This window comes from Cheilinus undulatus, linkage group 9 (assembly GCF_018320785.1).
Source record: "Cheilinus undulatus linkage group 9, ASM1832078v1, whole genome shotgun sequence".
In the NCBI taxonomy this organism is placed as follows: Eukaryota; Metazoa; Chordata; class Actinopteri; order Labriformes; family Labridae; genus Cheilinus; species Cheilinus undulatus.
Window position 1 is genome coordinate 27,772,344 of NC_054873.1, and position 18,405 is coordinate 27,790,748.

Below are 18,405 nucleotides of genomic sequence, written 5' to 3' on the forward strand. Positions count from 1 at the left end.
GACAACCCAAAAATACAGGGGAACCTGGGAAGAACTGGAGTGTTAACAGGTATGACTGAAAGGAAATAAGGTAAATACTTGATAACAGGAGGCGTAGATGGTTTTTGTCTTTTTCACCGAGCTGTCTGAGTTTTTTAAAGTGATCTGAGACATTGAGGAGCAGTGATAGACTTATTTTCCATCACTGTGAGAGATTTGGCTTAACAAAAGTGTGATGAAAGGGACAATAAAGCATGTGATTAAGAAGAATTAATGCACTAAGTAAATGCACTTAGTAAATTATGAATAATACGATTAATCTTGACAGCCCAAGTAAAAATGTGTTGTTTTTTAAAAACAGTGTGCTAAATATCTGTGCCACCTAGTTTTTGGTTGATGCTGCCCATGTTGTAAGCCCTTTTCGCCATTCATGCCTCCTGGCAATAATGTGACTGAACACTATGAATATCTTAGTCAGGCTTCCCCAGAAAGTCTTAATGAGTTACTCACTTGTTCACACATGTACCACATAGCAGGAGACACTCCCTGTCATCAAGACAGTCTGTCTGCACACCGTTCCTCTCTGGTGGCCACTCCCACAAATTGTTCATCCTAGATGCCATATATCTCAAAACAAAACTCTATGCTAAATTTTCAACATAAAATGAGATTAAACTTCTGTTTAGGGTTAGGGCAAGGCTTAAGATGAGGGTTAGGATATCAAAAATTGAAAGTTTAAAGCTTGACATTCAAAACCTAATATATGAAACATTTAATAAAGCAGAGTGAACAGTCTGCTTATGGAAAAAAGCTCATCCTCCATGAAAACACTCATGCAAAAAGCTTAGCTCCATTAGCTGCATAAGCTATGCAGATAATGGAGCCACGTGGCTAACATAGCTAAAGCTTAGGTCACAAAGCAGCTACATAAGCTACACATCTGCATTGTCTAAGTAGCTAAATTGAATGTAGCTACTCATCTGCATTATGCTCATGTTGCTAAAGCTAACTTAGCTATTGATAACGTAGATAATATAGCTAAAGCTGAGCTCACAAAGCAGCTACATAAGCTACGTATCTGCATTTTCTAAGTAGCTAAATTGAATGTAGCTATGCATCTACACTATGCTCATGTTGCTAAAGCTAACTTAGCTATTGCTAACGTAGCCAACATAGCTAATGTAGCTAAATCTAAGGTCACAAAGCATCTAATGTAGCTATATAGGTGTGTTATGTATGTAGCTTTATTAGCTTTAGCTTCTATGGCTAAAGCTTACATTTCTAATGCTGACATAGCTACATTAGCTTATAATAATAATCACGTAGCTAGCATAGCTATGTTAGCTTTAGGTAATAAATCTAAAGCAAGCTACTAATTACTTCTAAAATGGGTCTATATATTATTTTATCCCAGATTAGACCTCTGGCCTTTTTCTTTAATTTATTTATGAAATGTTTCTTAGTCTACAATGTTTGCAATGTGTGTTTTTCATGTATGTTAGACTTTGTTTATGAATAAAGTTTTCTCAGATTAATGGTCTGCAGCCAGACCTCTCTTCTTGTCATAAAAGAGGGGATGGACAGTCTGAGGACAAAGGACATGACATGAAAAGTAAACACATTGATGACGGCTTTTGCCTTTGTGGCACTCTAGAATGATGAAATCACAATTGTAACAAAAAAAAAAGACAAAAAAAAAACAAAAAACAGAAGAATAAAAGTAGCAAAAGGAAAACTTGTATTGTAGATTGAAACAGTTGCTTACCAGTCACCAGATATGTCATCATTCAGTCAAACTCTCAGTGAATTTTTCCCAAATAGTTCCTGCTGCATTCTCACATGGTTTCACCCTGAATCCAAACTGGCAATTTACTTTAAAGCTGGTGGAAAAATTATGGGTAAAGTCTGAGTGAAGAGTGACCAGTTGTGCTCACAGATCTCATAGTTTGCCCCTTGTTTCCCCTTTTATTTCCACTTGTGAAACATTGTCCTCTATTCATTTGAGAGAATCAGAACAAGCACTATAATACTTTATCCCATAGAGAAGAGAATAAAAGGCGCAATCTTTTGCTTTTCCAGGCTAAACTATTGTGACAGTGGAAAAATGGTAAGCAGTTTAGAATATTGCCAAACAAAAGAGCTTTTAATCAAAGTGCGTACCAGACCCTGCGGAGTGTAAAACACTCCCTCATCAAAAGGCCTATTATACACTTACTCACATCAAAGACCTCCATGTTTCTTAATTGCCAGATTCTTTTCTTATTCAATTATGTTATGCTTATGTTTTTATAATGCTGATACAAAAAAGAGCTGGGGTAACCAAATCAAAGGAGCTTAATTTATCATCTCTACAACAGTGTACACACATGTGTTAATGCGTGCATTTCTGCGAGCGGGTTTGAGACTCTACCAGCCCTCCGGATACTGAGATGATATGCGGCACAATTGTTTCAGGAGAAATTAAACAGAGTAAAACTAGCAGGTTTAGATAGAGCAATCATATCTCTGCATACTTGAAAAGAAGACATTGTTTGTTCTTGAGAGTGTGGAGCTTTATTGCTGACGCCCCCAGATAAAAAGTTGTATATAGAGTGTAAGTGCACAGGGTCCTGGAGTTTTTCTCCCACTTTATTGTTATCAAATCAAAACATAATCAGCATCTAAGTCTACGTGTGCGGTTCAGCCAGACACTAGAGTCCCTGAGCAGAATTGCAAAATAAGCTGGGTGTAAATATGTAATTGCCCGTGCTTATTCTGAGATCAGAAATATTAGGGAGCAATATGGATCGCATTAAAATCCTGGTTGTTAGGGGTATCGGTTACACTGAAGACATGCAAAAAAATGTGCACTGTCTGCGAATCTGGCGGAGATGGAGAGGGTGAGATGAAGGGGGGGAGATAGGAGCAGGAGAAGGGTGAGGAAATGGATAGGAAGAGACCAAGAGGAAGAGGAGAGGAAGATGAAAATCTCTTAATGTCTTTCGAAGAACATAGACACATTATTTAAATCTCCATCACTTTTTAATGTAAATCTGATACTGCTCGGCGCTGGACGGAGGAGAGGAGGAGTGAAGAGGAGGCAGAAACTGATACAGACACTCAAAAAGACAGAGAGTAGATATATGATTGAATATTGTTAGCATTGAAAACCTAGTGTCTCAATTTAAACTTTATTACAGAGCACAAACACTCCAAAACACTTATAAATAATTACAGCTGTCCCATCCTCTAATGAAAAGCTCAGAGGAGAATAAAGGGTGTGTGTTGGTATATATGGGTGCATGTGTAAACTTTGTATGTGTGTGTTTGTGTGGAATCTGATCTGTGCCTCAGGCCCCGTGGCCCTGGTCTGTCTGCATCCGAAAAGCAAACTCTGCAATTATGATGACCGCCCTGTCCTTTTCATTTCCCATCTCTGTCCCTCTCTTTCTCTCCTCTCTTCTCTCTCTTTCGCTCTCTACATATCTCTGTCTTGGCCTTTTGCTCACTCTCTTCTTCTCTTTCTTTATCTCTGCCTTCATTTTCCCTGACCTGTCTGTGTCTCTTATGGTAGGAAGGTAAGGGAATCAAAACATCTGATTAAAGCTTAAAATTAAAACTCTCTACAGTCATGGAAGTCACACTTCAATGATGTATCACCTCCTATTATTCAGTTGACTTTTTAATCTGCTTTAGTCTCTGCATTTTGCTAGTTAATCACGATTAACCTCCCCCTTTCTGATCACATTTTGGAAATTCCACAATTTTGCTTTGAAAACTGTTTCTGAAATAAGGAACTTTACATCCCTTAATCTGAAGACCTTTCCCAGAATGCCTTTTGGCATTAGACACGTTTGCACCATGAATGAAGTTATTAATAAAGGAAAAATGCAATGGATAAAGAACATGTAGCTTTACAAAAAGTACAAAAAATGTTGTTTTGAGTTAGAGTTAAAGATAATATTTAAATGTAGGAAAGTTTCCACAAAGTAGTTTAATTTCAAAAAGGGAAGTAACCCAACATAGATGTATGAGGAAAACTGAGTTGATGTCTTAAATGAAATTCATTGACTCAAAGGAACTGTGTTCATACGAATTGTGAACTTGAGTTGAGAAAACTCAATCCAATTGTGTGTTACCACTTGAAGTTGTTCTTTTAAAAAATCCAAGTGCTTTCTTTTTTTACCGTAGTTTATTCCAAAGGACAGCACCATGGTGCAAAAACTCTGAGAAAGAAAACGCTCTGGCATTTGCAACACTGTTCCTATTTTTAAACCAACACATCAACACAACATAATAGCTTTCGTATCTTTAGAACAACAGACTAATAAAATGTATGACTGGAAATAATGTTTAAAATAAAAGTTATGACTTTAAGGGGTTGAAATTGAGATTGGGCAAATATAAGTAGCCTAAATTATGTAAAAAGTTAAATTAACAGTTCAGGCATCTTTGCCCTTTACTGCATAAAATCTGTTGTAGAGTTTTTCTCTAAGACAACCTTTCCCAAACTTGCTGCAGCCCAATTTAAGACATGAAGGTCTTTTACTTAGATGTTGCCTGTTGTACAGTGGTCACTGCTGGATTCCTTTGCTCATGTTTGTGGTGAGATGATTTTTTATGTAAAACACTTCTGCACCACGAGTGTAGCTGCCTGCTAAGTTGGGCACTTACTGACTGTGGCCATCTATATTCTATAATAATGGAGGAACTACAGACTTTGGATTCAGAGCATATGTTAACGCTGTGTCTCCCACATTGTTCCATGATGGGCATAGGACACCTCACATTGCCATTGTAGTTTAATGAGGGGTTGCAGTCTTTGAATGTACAGTACTTTGCACTGTATAATTAGTTACAAATAGGGATAGACAATGTGGACTAACAATTTATTGCATTACATTTTATTCAGCATAAAACAGGCCTTTTTCATCCATGTATTTATTTCACTTCTTAGAGTACTTTTTAAAAAGTTTTTGCTCATCTGGTTTCAACCATTTAAGAAGTGATCACGATGTGTTTCAATATTGTTTTTTGCATTTCAGAATAAAAGTCACTTAACTTCTTAGCTTTCTTTTTTATATAGAAACATATTTACCTTTTTGGCTTTATCAATAATCATTTTTAATCAAAACATTACTGACAACATTTGTTATATCAGCATTTTATATATTTTCATTATTTTATTTAATGAATGATAATCCAGTCTGCTTGTCCTAGAAAGACCATTGTTGTGTGGCCCTTTGGCATTTGCCCAAATTCCACATGGTAAATCCATCATTGCAATCACTTGATTTAACTTTGGGTACATTCAGGAGGCCCATATCTGATGATCTGAGGGATCTGATTGGACGGCAGTCAGTGAGAAGGTCAGAGAGAAGTTTAACTCAAAGTGCCATACCATTAGAGCTTTACAGAGAGGAAGCAACACTTTGTGGGCTAACCTTGCAAAGCAGATATATGCCCGTTTCCTTGTTTCTCACTGGCAAATCCGTCTTGCAAAGATGCACAAGTCGTGTACTGACATGTCTACAGTCGCCATGGTTTGCGTTATGCAGTTCTATATGGAGTTTATTCCTCGGTAGCTGCACATGTGCACCTTGATAGCAACGACAACGTCGTGTTTTGTTGCTCTGATTGGCCTGTAAAGATGTGACAGACAGAACGTTCATCCAATCACCCTCCGAGTTTTTTTTTTCAAAAGCTCTGCCCTTTCCCAAACGCTGTATATCGAAGGTTTTCCAGATGGATGTGTGAGACAAATCCATCTGGTGTGTCAGGTTAATAGTGGGCCAGAAGGCATGAAGATTTTTCAGTACTGGTATAATGTTAAGTTTTAATTCAGTAAAGTCCAGTATTGGTATAATATTTTATTGTCCCATTCATCCATTTATTATCCAGTAGTCGTTCAAGTGAGTGTTCCCATTTGAAGTTGATGCATATTACTACTGTACATTATTAGAAAGTTTTTACTTTTTATGCTACATTTATTACAAGTCACTGCCTGCCATTTTAAGGGTTTGATAACCATAATTTGCACATAAAATATAATGCATCACTATTCAGTAAATTAAATCACACAGCCGTATATGAAGTGCTGAAGTTGCATCACCTTAGCCAGCCCTAACATAAAGTTCTACCTCAGAGTTTAAGATCAGCTTTTAGTAATCCTGAAAAGTAAAAAGTAGCTACCAATTCTTTTAGTCTTTTTAGTCTGCTGAATTCTACCTTAGTTTACTTAAAATGTGTTTTTTTTTTCACTTTGGAGTTATTTTCTCTTATGGAGAAGTTTAAACAATTATTTTTAGTGTGGTTTTATTACATTACCTTAACCCTTCCTGGGGCAAGGAATCATATATGGTCACTGTGGTAGACTTCCTTCTTGGCCTCCTCCAAACTCTCTGTAAGCTCTCTCAGTTTAACAAGAATGATTTTTCCAAAAAGTGGAGATTAGCCAAGGTCACAGAAAGTGACATCACAGCATCTGACCAATCAGCAGATGCCCAGAATGTCTCAAAATTCCAGTTTCCTCCAGTACTCACAAAATGTGGTTTTATATATTTTTTTTGGACCCAAACAAATGGCCCTAACATTAAACCCATAATAAGCTGATGTAATTCACAAATTTTAAAGGTGCACACATTATAAAGTAGTACTAAATGTTATGATAAATTGTGTTTGCATAGGATTTCAAGATATTTTGCAGTTTTAGTGTGGAAAATGGAGGAATCATATTTGGATATACACCCTGTTTTGCCGTGTCAAATGGTGCCAAAATTAAAATATATGGCCAGCTCATAGCAGCCATACACCATGTGTATACATACAGTGCTTAACAAATTTATTAGACCACTCTAACCACAACCAAAGTAAGGTTTATGCCACAGCTGCCCTAAATTAACAGCATTGGTAATTACCAAAATCATTTTTTATTTTTCTGCAATGTTTAATACACCAATATGTAAAAGCTTTTTAACTAAAATGACATTTTTAATGCTGAAATATAGTTATTATTGTTATCCATGAATTTTAAATGTACTGATTTACAAAAAAACTGAAAAAATAGCAAAGCACATTAATATTTCTTGATTAATATGCCAAATTATAGTTTTAGTGGTTGAATGTCATACTTGATTAATTTCTGACTTCTCAGAGAAGCCAAGTGAGCCGGCTCAAATTTGGGTGAATTCAGTTTGAAATTCCTCATTCCTGTTCAAAATGGTAAAAGTGTGGAGAGCTCACTGAAAATGAAAGAGTCCGCATTAAAGCACTTCATGATGCTGGATGGTCTCTGAGACAAATATGACAGGTGGTCTAATAAATTTGTTAAGCACTGTATATATACTAGTGTATATATATATAGAGATCTATATATATATATAGATCTATATATATCCATATATATATATATATATATATAGATATGTATATATATAAAACATATGTATGTAAAATTTATAATTATACTGTAGGATAACTGAACTCTATAGTGTAGTTAGTTGTTGTCAGGTCTGTGAAAAGAGTCATCCAGTGCTAAATTTCACTAATTTATGGAATAATTATTACAATAGGGTCGATTTTGGGTCATTTTATAATCTTAAAACAGTTTTATTATACTGTAGGAATTATGACAGTTGTTATTTTTACTGTGAGCCTTAGTCTTACTTAATTCACTCTGACGTAATAAAACCTTATATTTTAAACAGTCTAATCTACACGTCTGGACTCGCCACATCAGTTGATATCCTGATGAAGACTTGTGGCGAGTCAAATGTGTAGACATCCCAGTTTAAATAAAGGATCAGAGTATCTCAAATGTGCAGTTTTGACTGCCATTTCTACTGTGGACTGTATTTGCAAATAACCTGGCAAGTCACTTTTCAGTTTTTTGCTGTTTAATGTTTGTCCACCTGTCTTGAAGAGCCACTAATCCTGTTAACATTTTACCAACTTCTTTGACCCTTTGTAGCACTCACCCTGCTCTTTTTATGTTTGTCCATGAATAAAGAAAACAAATTGTATAGGTAGTGAAATATATGTTATCTTAGTTAACAGTTTTACAACAGTATAACAGTTTCATTCTACTGAAATGACATAAATCAGTTTCTTTTTTAATGTGAGTCTCATCACTGCTTGAATTAAATTAGTAATTCAATATTTGGGATTATTACAGGTGTTCTATTGGAGTTATAAAATAAAACAGGAGGTAACACAATTACATACACAGTTTTCTGATGCCAGTCACGTCTTACCTCCAAAAGAGGTCTTAAGACCACCTCACCAACCTGGATGTCCCTGACCCTGCCAGGAGACACTACAGCTGTCTCTGATGATGATGATGTGTGGTGAGACCATTCTCCACTCCATGTCCTAAGTTTGATAGAAAAGCAGAATGTCGATTCAACTTTGAAGAGTCATTATGTAACTCTAAAATAACTATGTATAAAATCAATGTTTTGTATATGAATATTTTTTAATGTGTAAGTAAATACTCCTTTGACTCTTAATGTGTTGATTTTACTATAAATAATATTTTAATATGCATACACTTTAAGGAAACTTTTTTTTTTACCATAAACATGCAAGATTCCATTCACTGACCTCAGTTTCACCACAATAATGAAAAATATACATAAAGTGACATATGTAAAAAATAAAAAGTCATGGGATGTCCATTTTGATGTTTTGGAGCGTAAAATTTGAATTTCCAAGTTTTCAAGAAGTGCCTTATAAAGGGTGAACAGGGATTTAAAAATAAGTTCATTTGTGCTTTTTTCAAATTATACCCCTCTTTCCTTCTTTGTAAGGCCTCCACCTATTTTTTTTCTCCCAGCATGCTCAGTGTTTCTCTGCAGCTGCTTCATGCCTCCTGTCAGGTCTGAGTGATTGATTAACTGATTGAAGTGCTTACTAATTAATGTGTTCCATTAATTACGCTCATTAATGCTGTGTTTATTAAAACGGCGTCACTGAAAGCGGACGCAGGCATTTAGTTAACCGAGACCTGCCTGTGTGAGCGCAGTGGTGTGTAGAAGGACCGGTTGATGTCCGTGTTAAGAGTATCAGCACGTATGTGTGTCTCATTCTCCATGTTTCTCATCTGGAAAATCATCCTATGTCCTTCCATCACCTTTCCCACATTTTGCCCTTGCGTTTGCTTGATTTGTAACTTGATTTCAGGAAAAGGAAAACCTGTAGATTATCCCGCTTTCATTAGGGGGGAAAAACCCAGTCCGTGTCAGAGAAAGAAGAAATCAATTTAATACAGACTTAACTGGAGGAAATTGCATATTCTGCCTGTATGTGCTGAACAGGCACTTTCTCTTCCTCACCAGAGACCTGCCTCCCTATTAATTGCAGCGTGTGAGCGGATGTGTACGTGCGCGTGCATTTGTTTGTTTGTGTGTAATATGTATGCATTCATTTGTGTTTGAACGCATGTTTCCTAGGTGTGTATTCAGCCTCTTTGTCTGGGTGTGGAGGTCAATTCTCAGACCTGTTTCAGGGCACACAGCCAGGTGTGTCTGTTTCTTTATTTGTGGCGTGCTTGTGTGTTCACATGTGTGCGTGTTTCTTTGTTATAGTGTAGCGCGTGTGACTTATCCAGGTGGAGAGGAAATTGGCTGGTATTTATGAACAAACGTCATAATTGTGACAGGATGATATACGAGCAGTGGCTTCCACTCAGCCCCCCTGACTCCCCTTTTTCTTTTCTCTAAAAAATATACATCTCTGATAAATACACACTTAAAAGCTGATGACCAATTTAGTGTGCCATGTTGCGGACAAGGTCGTGGAGATCCGAGCTGGTCCGCGTTCCTCCCTCCGAGGCCTGTTCTAATCTACGGAGCAAGAAGAGGGGCTCAAAGTCATTTCTCTAATTGCTTTTATAAGGTGCCCTTTTCACATGGTGTCTTCCCCTGCTCACTCACTTTCACCGTCATTACGACACCTTACCTACCTGCTGGTTAAAATACAGTCAGGTTATATTGCTGCAGCTTCATATTGAAAACAAGAGGTGATAGAAAAGCTCCTTTGTCTTACCTTTTTATCCTTTGGTACCTTCTGGGGTCCTCAGGCTAAGTGTTGTGTATACATGTGGCTACTTTTGATTTCTTAAGTGTTGTCCCCCTGTTGGTGATCTATAAGGGGAGCTGGAGGAAGATGGAAACAGGGGTTAAAGTGTGAGAGGGAAAGCTGTGCAGGATAAGGGAGAGGGGGATGAGATTGAGCCTAGTGCATTAAGACAGTGTATTATTTGGCGGTTCCACTTGCTTGCGTCCATTAGGGGTGGCTGCTATGCTATTAAAGGGGTCAGCGAAGTGTGTGTACCTGTGTGTGTGCGAGTATGCCTACATGTGTGAGTTTTAAGAGTTAGTAGAGTGGTCCAGTGTCTTATTGAACAGGATGGGGCTACCCGCCTCTAATACCTCTTCATTTTATTGGATTGGATGGCCCCAGTTATAATTGTATTAGAGCTCCTTCCCCTCTACTCCGTCTCTCATCCTCTCTGACTCCATCTTTTTCCACAGCAGTGGCCACACGTCATTTTCCGCCACATGGAGAAAGCTATAGATTCCTCTGCAAAGGCCAGATTCCTCCTTCTTTTAGCACTCTTCTCCTCCACTCTCCCCTAAAGGTCACTGAAGCTACAGGGTTTGGAGACTGGAGGTGAGGCCAGAAGTTGAGAGCGGAGGAATCTGATGCTACCTTCATGTTGACCTTGCTGCTCTTTGTCCTGATCCATCTTCTTTTGATTTCCATTCAAGAGAAAGTGCAGAAAAGTCTTCTTTGCCGGCTTATTTACAAGTGTTCCAGTCACAATTAGCCTCCTTCATTTAGCTGGAGCGATAGGTTGTGTGTAGCTGGGGGCGGTAAGCTCTGTCACCCTGAGCCGAGCCGAGCTCTGTGGTGTTGCACACTCAGCGATAACTCCAGAGTTAACCAGAGAGGCTTCGCTGCCTCTCACTTTTCCTTCGCCCTTGAAGAGACCAGGAGTTGTCAGGGTCCTCATAAAAACCCTGAGCGATTTTGTCCGTGCATTCTTCCTCTCTTTTTTTCCACCTTTTTTCCTTCCCCTCTTCTCCTTCCAAAACCTGGCCATCTGTCTAATTGTTCACCTCCATCGCTTTAATGCTTTTTACATGCTTTTCCCCCCTCTTTCCAGGCAATAAACTTTATTTTCTTCGCAAGACTTCAATCTGCAGGGGGGGAGGGGAGGTAGGCGGGCAGGCAGGCTGCTCACCTTCTCCCTGCTGGATTTGCTCCAGTGACCCCCCCTCTTCAACTCCCCCTCTGGTCTCCCATTACTCCATCTCTCCTTCCCCTTTCCCCCCTTCTGTCTCTGGAGAAGGGGATACGTGTTCGTCAAGCTGACACCTACTCTCATCTTCTCTGCTGGTCATACACTCTTGGAGGCTCACCCTGTTGACGAGGCCTTTTACTGACCTCTTAATTACCTCATGGCTGCCTGCTCTGACCTTGTTTAGAAGCAATGTCTCATTTGTCTCGCTGTTAAATCCGATTCAGAGGAAAAACTGTAAAAGTTTCTCATTGCATCTTTACTTGTGTGCATGTGAGCAGTGTTAAAGTGAGCAGGAGTGTGAACGCTGCACATACAAGTCATTAAATGAGACAGTTGTCTCCTCTCACCTGTGATTACTGCTGTGTGCAGATCATATAAGCAGATACCCTATAATCATATCTATAATAGCCATAATCAGGCCTTTAATGCTTTGTAATAGCATCCATATAATGGTATAGAGTAGCATCAAGAGAATAATTCAGGCATAGATAATGGCATGATAGCATGCTTTTACCCTTGAGTCACAACATTGAATTTGTTGTGTGTGCATGTGTATGCGTGCGTGTGCCTGTGTATGCATGTATAAATACGCCCTGGGGCAGTTAAGGTGTCTGTAAAATGCCTGAAGAATCACATTTCCATCGGAAGGCGCTCTTAACCCTTTCTTGTTGTCTCCGTGCTCACCGCTCCATGGAGCGTCCTTGCTGTGAGTGTCATGTACACTTGGAGACAGACGCTCCCATATGACACCCATAGAAGAGATCAGATCAGTGAAAAAAGGCTGACGGGGGGCAGCAGCAGGAGCAGTGGCAGTGGAGGTAGTGGTGGTGCATAAGGAGCTGAACAACGCTCTTCCGGGGTGTAATGTGAGCTGACAGCGCTCCTCTGGGAGAAGGAGTGGGACAGTGGGGAGAGAGGTAGCATCAGGAGTACATGGTACTGCTGAGCCTGGCAGGGAGTCCTGGGACCAATACCTTACACCTTTTCCCCTTCCTAGTATGAGTCCAATGGAGCATTTGTGTGAACGGGACATGCTCAGTTTACACTACATGCATTAGAACGTTGAGGTCCCGATGAGCTCCCGTATCGTAGAGCAAGTTTTTCTGTAGAGATTCCTTTAGAAATAAAGATCTCAAGAAAAGAAAGACATGTGAATAGAGCTTCAGCTGGCACTCTTTCACACAGAAAAATAAAAACTTGGCTGTACACTTTTTCAGGCCTGCATGCGTTTCTGCTGAGGCCTCTGCCCTGCAGGAGAAAGCTACAGTGAGATGGCGAGGATGATGAATATTAAGCCTGTCTTACTCAGTGTGTAAATGCAGCTATGCATTCACTTCTTAAGTCATTTATCTTTCTCCCCTCCACTGCTATCCTCACCCTGTCTCCCAACATATGGTGGCAGAGCCACACATACACACACACTCAAACACAGGAAGAGAAAATCCTTAAAAAGCTACAAAGTTCTTTAAGAGACTGTAGACAGGGCTGTGAATCTTTTTAGACAACTGTAAGGTAGAATGATAAAAAAATGGAAAATCAAGCAACTTTTTTGGGCTGTTTATGTGACCCAAAATCACAAATATGCCTCAAATTGTTGTGCATTGGAGCATGTGTATTTTTTGAAAACTCCCAAAAATAAAAGCTATAAAATGAAGCAAAGATCATGCTTTCAAAACAGACTGATTTGTTTTTATTTTATGCCTTTTTTAGGTACTCTTTTCAATTCTGCTAATTAACTGTAAATCATAAATTCAATATTTGGATACCAGAATTTGTGATGTCAATCACAAACTTGAACACAAAAACAACAAAATGAATACTTTAGATAGAAAACAAGTTAAAAGAGGCAATCACAAATATACAGTTGGTAAAACTATGAAAAGATAGGGTTAAAAAAACACACTGTTAAGAAACGTTTTGAAGCAGAAACCTATTAAATATACAGAGGGTGATTCAGTTCAGGTCTTTAAAAGACTTTGATTTGATTTTTAAATGCATGTAGGAAAGCTGTTCAGGTGCAGGGCCATGTAAAGCTTATAAGTTATGAGTGAAATCTTGAAACCAGTTTTGATAATGATAATAATTTAAAAAAAACTGACAACAAAATTAAACTGGCAACCAGTGAAATGAAGTTAAAAAGGGGGTAATGCAAGAGGGGCATTTTGCCTGCATGTAGTTTTGTACAGTTTGAATCAGGACTTTTGCAATAATCCAGGTGTGAAGAAATAAAGGAAAAGAAAAGTTTTTTTCTGTTGTTTCTTTTTAAAGATAAAATTGTCTTGGTCGAGTTCATTGAATGGTTAAAAACATTAATGCTGTATCAATTTGTTAATGTTTTGATAAAATCTGGGTACTTCCCAAATATAATTCCAAAGTTTCTAACTATAACTCTTAATGCTTTTTTTTAATACAGTTATGAAAGTAAAGTCTACTCTGACATTTGCACCTTTGTGTTTGGTCTCAACAGCACAGAGCAAGAGTAGAAGCCATGATGTGTGACCTGGCCTCTTTCCGCAGTGTCCGGGAATTTGCTGAGTCCTTTAAGGCTAAGAAACTGTGAGTATAAACCAAATATCAATTTTCAATGCTGGATTTCCTGTTCTTTGTGACTTTTCCTGGCATTCTTTGAATTTCTTTTGCAAGTTTTGAAAGAATTGTCAGCATGAAAAGCTTTATGTTCAGTATTGTGGTGTATTTCTTCAGAAGTTTTTACTATATATATAGGAAGCAAATCAATTGGGGGTTGTGAGGTAAACTTCTCAAGTTAACCATTTTCCCGTGATGGGAGACAGTTGGTTAGACTCAGTCCACCTAAAACAAAGTCAGTCACTCTTCTAGAGTGTAACCAAGCCACGTGTTTTTCTGTTTAGGTTCTCAGATTAAAATAGAAACTTAATCCAGTAAGACTTTCATGTTGGCCACTATTTTAAAAAAGTAAAGTTTTACAGTGGAAAAGAGATAAAGAAATCATGAAATACTGAAGCAATCTACTCTACTCATGCTTGAACATACTGCAGCTATGGAAGGAGGCTGCCCCGCTGAAATCATGTGTAAGCTTTAATCTCCTCTCTTTAAGATCATCTTTTGTTTCGCGTTTAAAGTCTATTTGAAATAGTGGGTTTTTGATTTTGTGAGCTGTAAGTAGTGATCATAAAGATTAAACAAAGAAGTCTTGAAATGTTTCATTTCGTATGTGATGAATCTAGAAGGTATGGAAGTTTTAGTTTTTGAATTCAGTCACAGCAAAGAATTAACTTTTTCATCATAGTCAATTTTTTAGATGCACCTGTATGTATGTACTCATGCCAGGTGAGTTATACTTTGTTGTTTACCCCCCTCCAAAAAGAGTAAGACTGTCTGCATTTAGCAGCTCTGCAGTGCAAAGTGCGTGTGTGACAGTGACACAGCGTTGGTAGCATCAATGAGCAGACTTAGAGTTTACAGGAGAAGATCAGTGTTTATCAAAAATGTTCAGAACTCATAAGAAAACTTTCAAAAACGAGTGTTGTCTGTTGGATGCGTTTTGACTCTCTGTGTGACTGATGTGTCCTTGTTTTAGCCATTCAGAGTGACTGGAGAAGAAAGGATCTCAAATTCTTTTTTAGATAAATGGTGAAGCAACTGCTTTGTCAAATGAGGGAAAAAATAAACAAAAGGAAGACAGCACATAAGTTAAAATAAAAAAAATACAAAATGTCTTCTCCTAAAAAAGCCAATCAGTGAATCCATCAGAATTCCAGTGCACATCACACCAAAAAAAGACGTTGAAACTGATGGACACCATATGGATGAGGCCCCCAGGAGCCAGCGAGTGTGTGTCCATTTGTTTGACATTGGTCAAAAAGAACTGCAGACTTTATGGGACTTGTTTTTGTGATGGTCAGCTTTTACTGCATGTGTCTTTCGCCTCATGGTCGGTCGCACAGTTGCTATTTTGGGGTCATGTATTCTGTCATCTATACTGCTCATCCACCCGCCGGTCCCTAGATGGAGAAGTGTGTATAAGTGGATGTGTGTTTGTGTGTGTTGGTGTCAGGGGAGCCCCTTGGGGAGAGGCAGGGCAGTCATTGCCCGTAGCAGCCCTGGGGCAGGGTATGGCCATCCAGGACACGTGTTCTGGGTCACAGCCAGACCTCATGGTGGCTTTCCTCACTCTGTATCTGTCCTATAGTGCCACTCCTGTGTCTTACATTTGTCCCTCCCATCCTCATCCAAGTATACACACCTCCTTTTAACACTTTTCTCCCCAGGTCAGGCTTTTTTGCAGGTCTCCTGTTTTGTTTATTCGTCTCAGTTTACTTCTATCTCATGATGTCTCTCAGTCTTTCTCTCTCCTTCTCTACCTCAGTATTTTGGCAAGGTTGTATTTCTTCATTAGCTGTGGTGTTAGGGTGGGGGGAATGGGGGAGTCCCAGGGGACGTCAGAGTACATTAATTCTCATCAGAAGGCGAACAGAGCAGAGTGGAGGCTGGGAGCTCTGAGCTGTGAATGGCACTGGGCAGCTGTCTGAGTCTACCACCGCTCTATTACAGCGCGTATGTCTTCAGGCATAACACACACACAACACGCACGCATGTATGTGCATACATGCAGGAGAGATGCACACACGGTTTAGTCAACAAACAGACACACACTCCTACACACGCGCGGTAATGCTCCTGCAGCGTGTCATTGACAGGTGAAATGTAATCAGAGTCTTTTTCTTTTCCTTCTCTCGTTTCTCACTCCCTTGCTTTTAAGTGCTTTAGTCAGTGGCTTTCACGCTGCTTTGTGTTCCATTGACCCCGATTCTGCTTTAATTGCCTGTCCTTTGAAATGAAATTACCTGGATATTGATATTGTTGAATGTGGTGCAATTTTATTGGGATGTAAATGACATAGGACGGCGCTGACAGAAAACCCTTAACACAATTTCTCCTGAATGGTCCATAATTAATATGTGCATTCTGTTTTCACCTCAGATTCTTTTTAAGTGCATTTATCCTGTTCTGATTTCAATCACATTATTTCTAATAGGTGTTGTGCTTGGATACATGCAAGCCCAGCTTATAGTGGTTTAGTGCTCTTATTTGTACTTACTTTGTGCCCAAACATAGATACATACATGTTAGACAATAGGACCATCAGTACCCCGATGAAATTGATATTAAAAAGTGCAGCTGCTAAATGGTGCATTCTCAGATAGATCTCCACTTCTCTTTCGCTACTGTCAACTCACTTTCAGTTCCTGTTTGATCTGCACCTAGCTGTCTGTGTGCCTAGGCAAAGTAACCTCGTTTATCTATTTTAATGGTAGTAACTAACTTGTTCAGTCTTTCTTTAGAAAGTTCTTCCATTTTCCAAAGTATTCTTTTTTATGTTTCCATGGTCTGCCTTATACTGTTTGCTGCACTACTCAGCACCGCGCCCTCTATTTGTAGAGTGAATTTCAATATTAGACAAGTAAGAAATCAAATTATATCGATACTTATTATGATACCACAGCTAGAGATGCACCTGTTGTGAAAAATGAGTGCCAATACCAATCGCTTCACTGTTGGCAGCCATTGTTCACTGACTTGCAGTGCAACCAAACTAGGGATAATTGCTAAAATGGTTAAATTTGTTTATCAAATTAGCCGGCACAGGATTTAAGAGTCGGTTAAACGAATTACCCATCATTTTTATAAACACAGGCTTGAAATCCTGTTCTATAATGCTCTTTTAAACTGTAATGAACCTCCCACCACTTGAGGTGGTGGTACTGGTACTTCATGGATGTAAACATGAGAAGCTTAGCGGTTGGCGTGTAGTAGGAACAGTGGGGTATGATAGTTTTTTTAAAGTAGTAAATGGAAATAAGGTGGTGTGTAGGCTTTTGAGGATTGAACTCACGTATGACTTTTGAAGTCAAAGAAGCCACATATCAAAGCACAGTATTAATTTGCAAAGAGGAACGAATGCAAGCTTGCAATGTTAGCCTTGCTGTAGAGAGTATATCAGGCTAACGTCACACCGGCTGACAGAATGACCCTGTGAAGAATTTGACTTTAGTCTAGTTGGTTAAACGAACTTTAAATGAGCGTTTATCCAAATATGGAAATAGACGCTTAGGAACATCCTAAAACCAAACCATTCCTGTAACTACTGTTTACTCATGCTGAGACCAGTTGAGAGGAGAGCAAAAACATATTTTTCTGCTTAAAAGAGCTTTCAGTGCAATTCTGCCCTTTTCTTTTAATAAAATATGATGTCCAGTTCTGATTAAAAAAAAACTTCTCCTATTGCACCTGAGCTTGTCACTTCACTTACAGCCATTGTTTACCAACTTGCAGTACAACTCAGTGTTAATGTTGGCAGCCATTTTTAGATTTACTCTTAGTTTTAATCTTTAGGTAAATAAAGGTTTAGTCGATGAAAACTCTGAACATGTTTTAGTCCAGTTTTAGTGGATAAAAAGTGCTAACATTTTAGTCTTTACTTTTAGTCACATCACATGAACTCTCTTAAAAAATCAGCTAAACTGTAAAAAATAAATAAACACTCATTTTGTACATCATAGCCTACATGTAGTAATCTGAAATTAACTGATGAAAATACTAACATACATCGGATAACGGACTTTTGACATGAGTATCATTGATTTTTATTCATAATGGAACTCTTATTAATGCGCCTTAAATATCTCCTTATTGATAATATTAGTAATATAAACAGGAATATGGTGCATTTGGGTGGTAAAATGGGACAGATGTTTTTAACTAAATTCATGCTTTATATCTATTTTATATTACTAACTAGAAAAGCACTCGGAGAGCGCAGTCCTCCGCCATTAGCCCTATCTCCCAATAGTACAGAATCCTTTTAAAATTCCTAGATCCAGACAGTGATCCAGATCACTCCCAAATCTAATCAGTTCTTCCTTATGCCATTTCTGACATTTCCTAAAAATTTCATCAAAATCTGTCCTTAACTTTTTGAGTTATGTTGCTAACAAGCAAACAAACTAACAAACCAACAAACCCTCCCGATCAGGTAACCTCCTTGGCGAAGGTAATAAATAAACATTTCTCCTGTAAAGGGCCGCATTTATTCAGGTTTCTTTCCAAAAACTAAAATAACTTTTTCTCCATGTGACTTTGAACACATCATAATAAGGTTT

General features: G+C 38.5%; 1 protein-coding gene across 3 annotated transcripts in view; it reads left to right on the plus strand.

Annotated features, from left to right (window-relative positions):
• Positions 1–18,405, plus strand: part of wwox (WW domain containing oxidoreductase) — a 212,348-nt gene that overhangs the window by 50,307 nt on the left and 143,636 nt on the right. For all 3 annotated transcript variants that reach the window (XM_041796234.1, XM_041796233.1, XM_041796235.1), the window contains one exon: positions 13,731–13,819. In XM_041796234.1, coding sequence (XP_041652168.1) covers positions 13,731–13,819 — 89 coding nt within the window. The remainder of the gene's footprint in view (positions 1–13,730; positions 13,820–18,405) is intronic.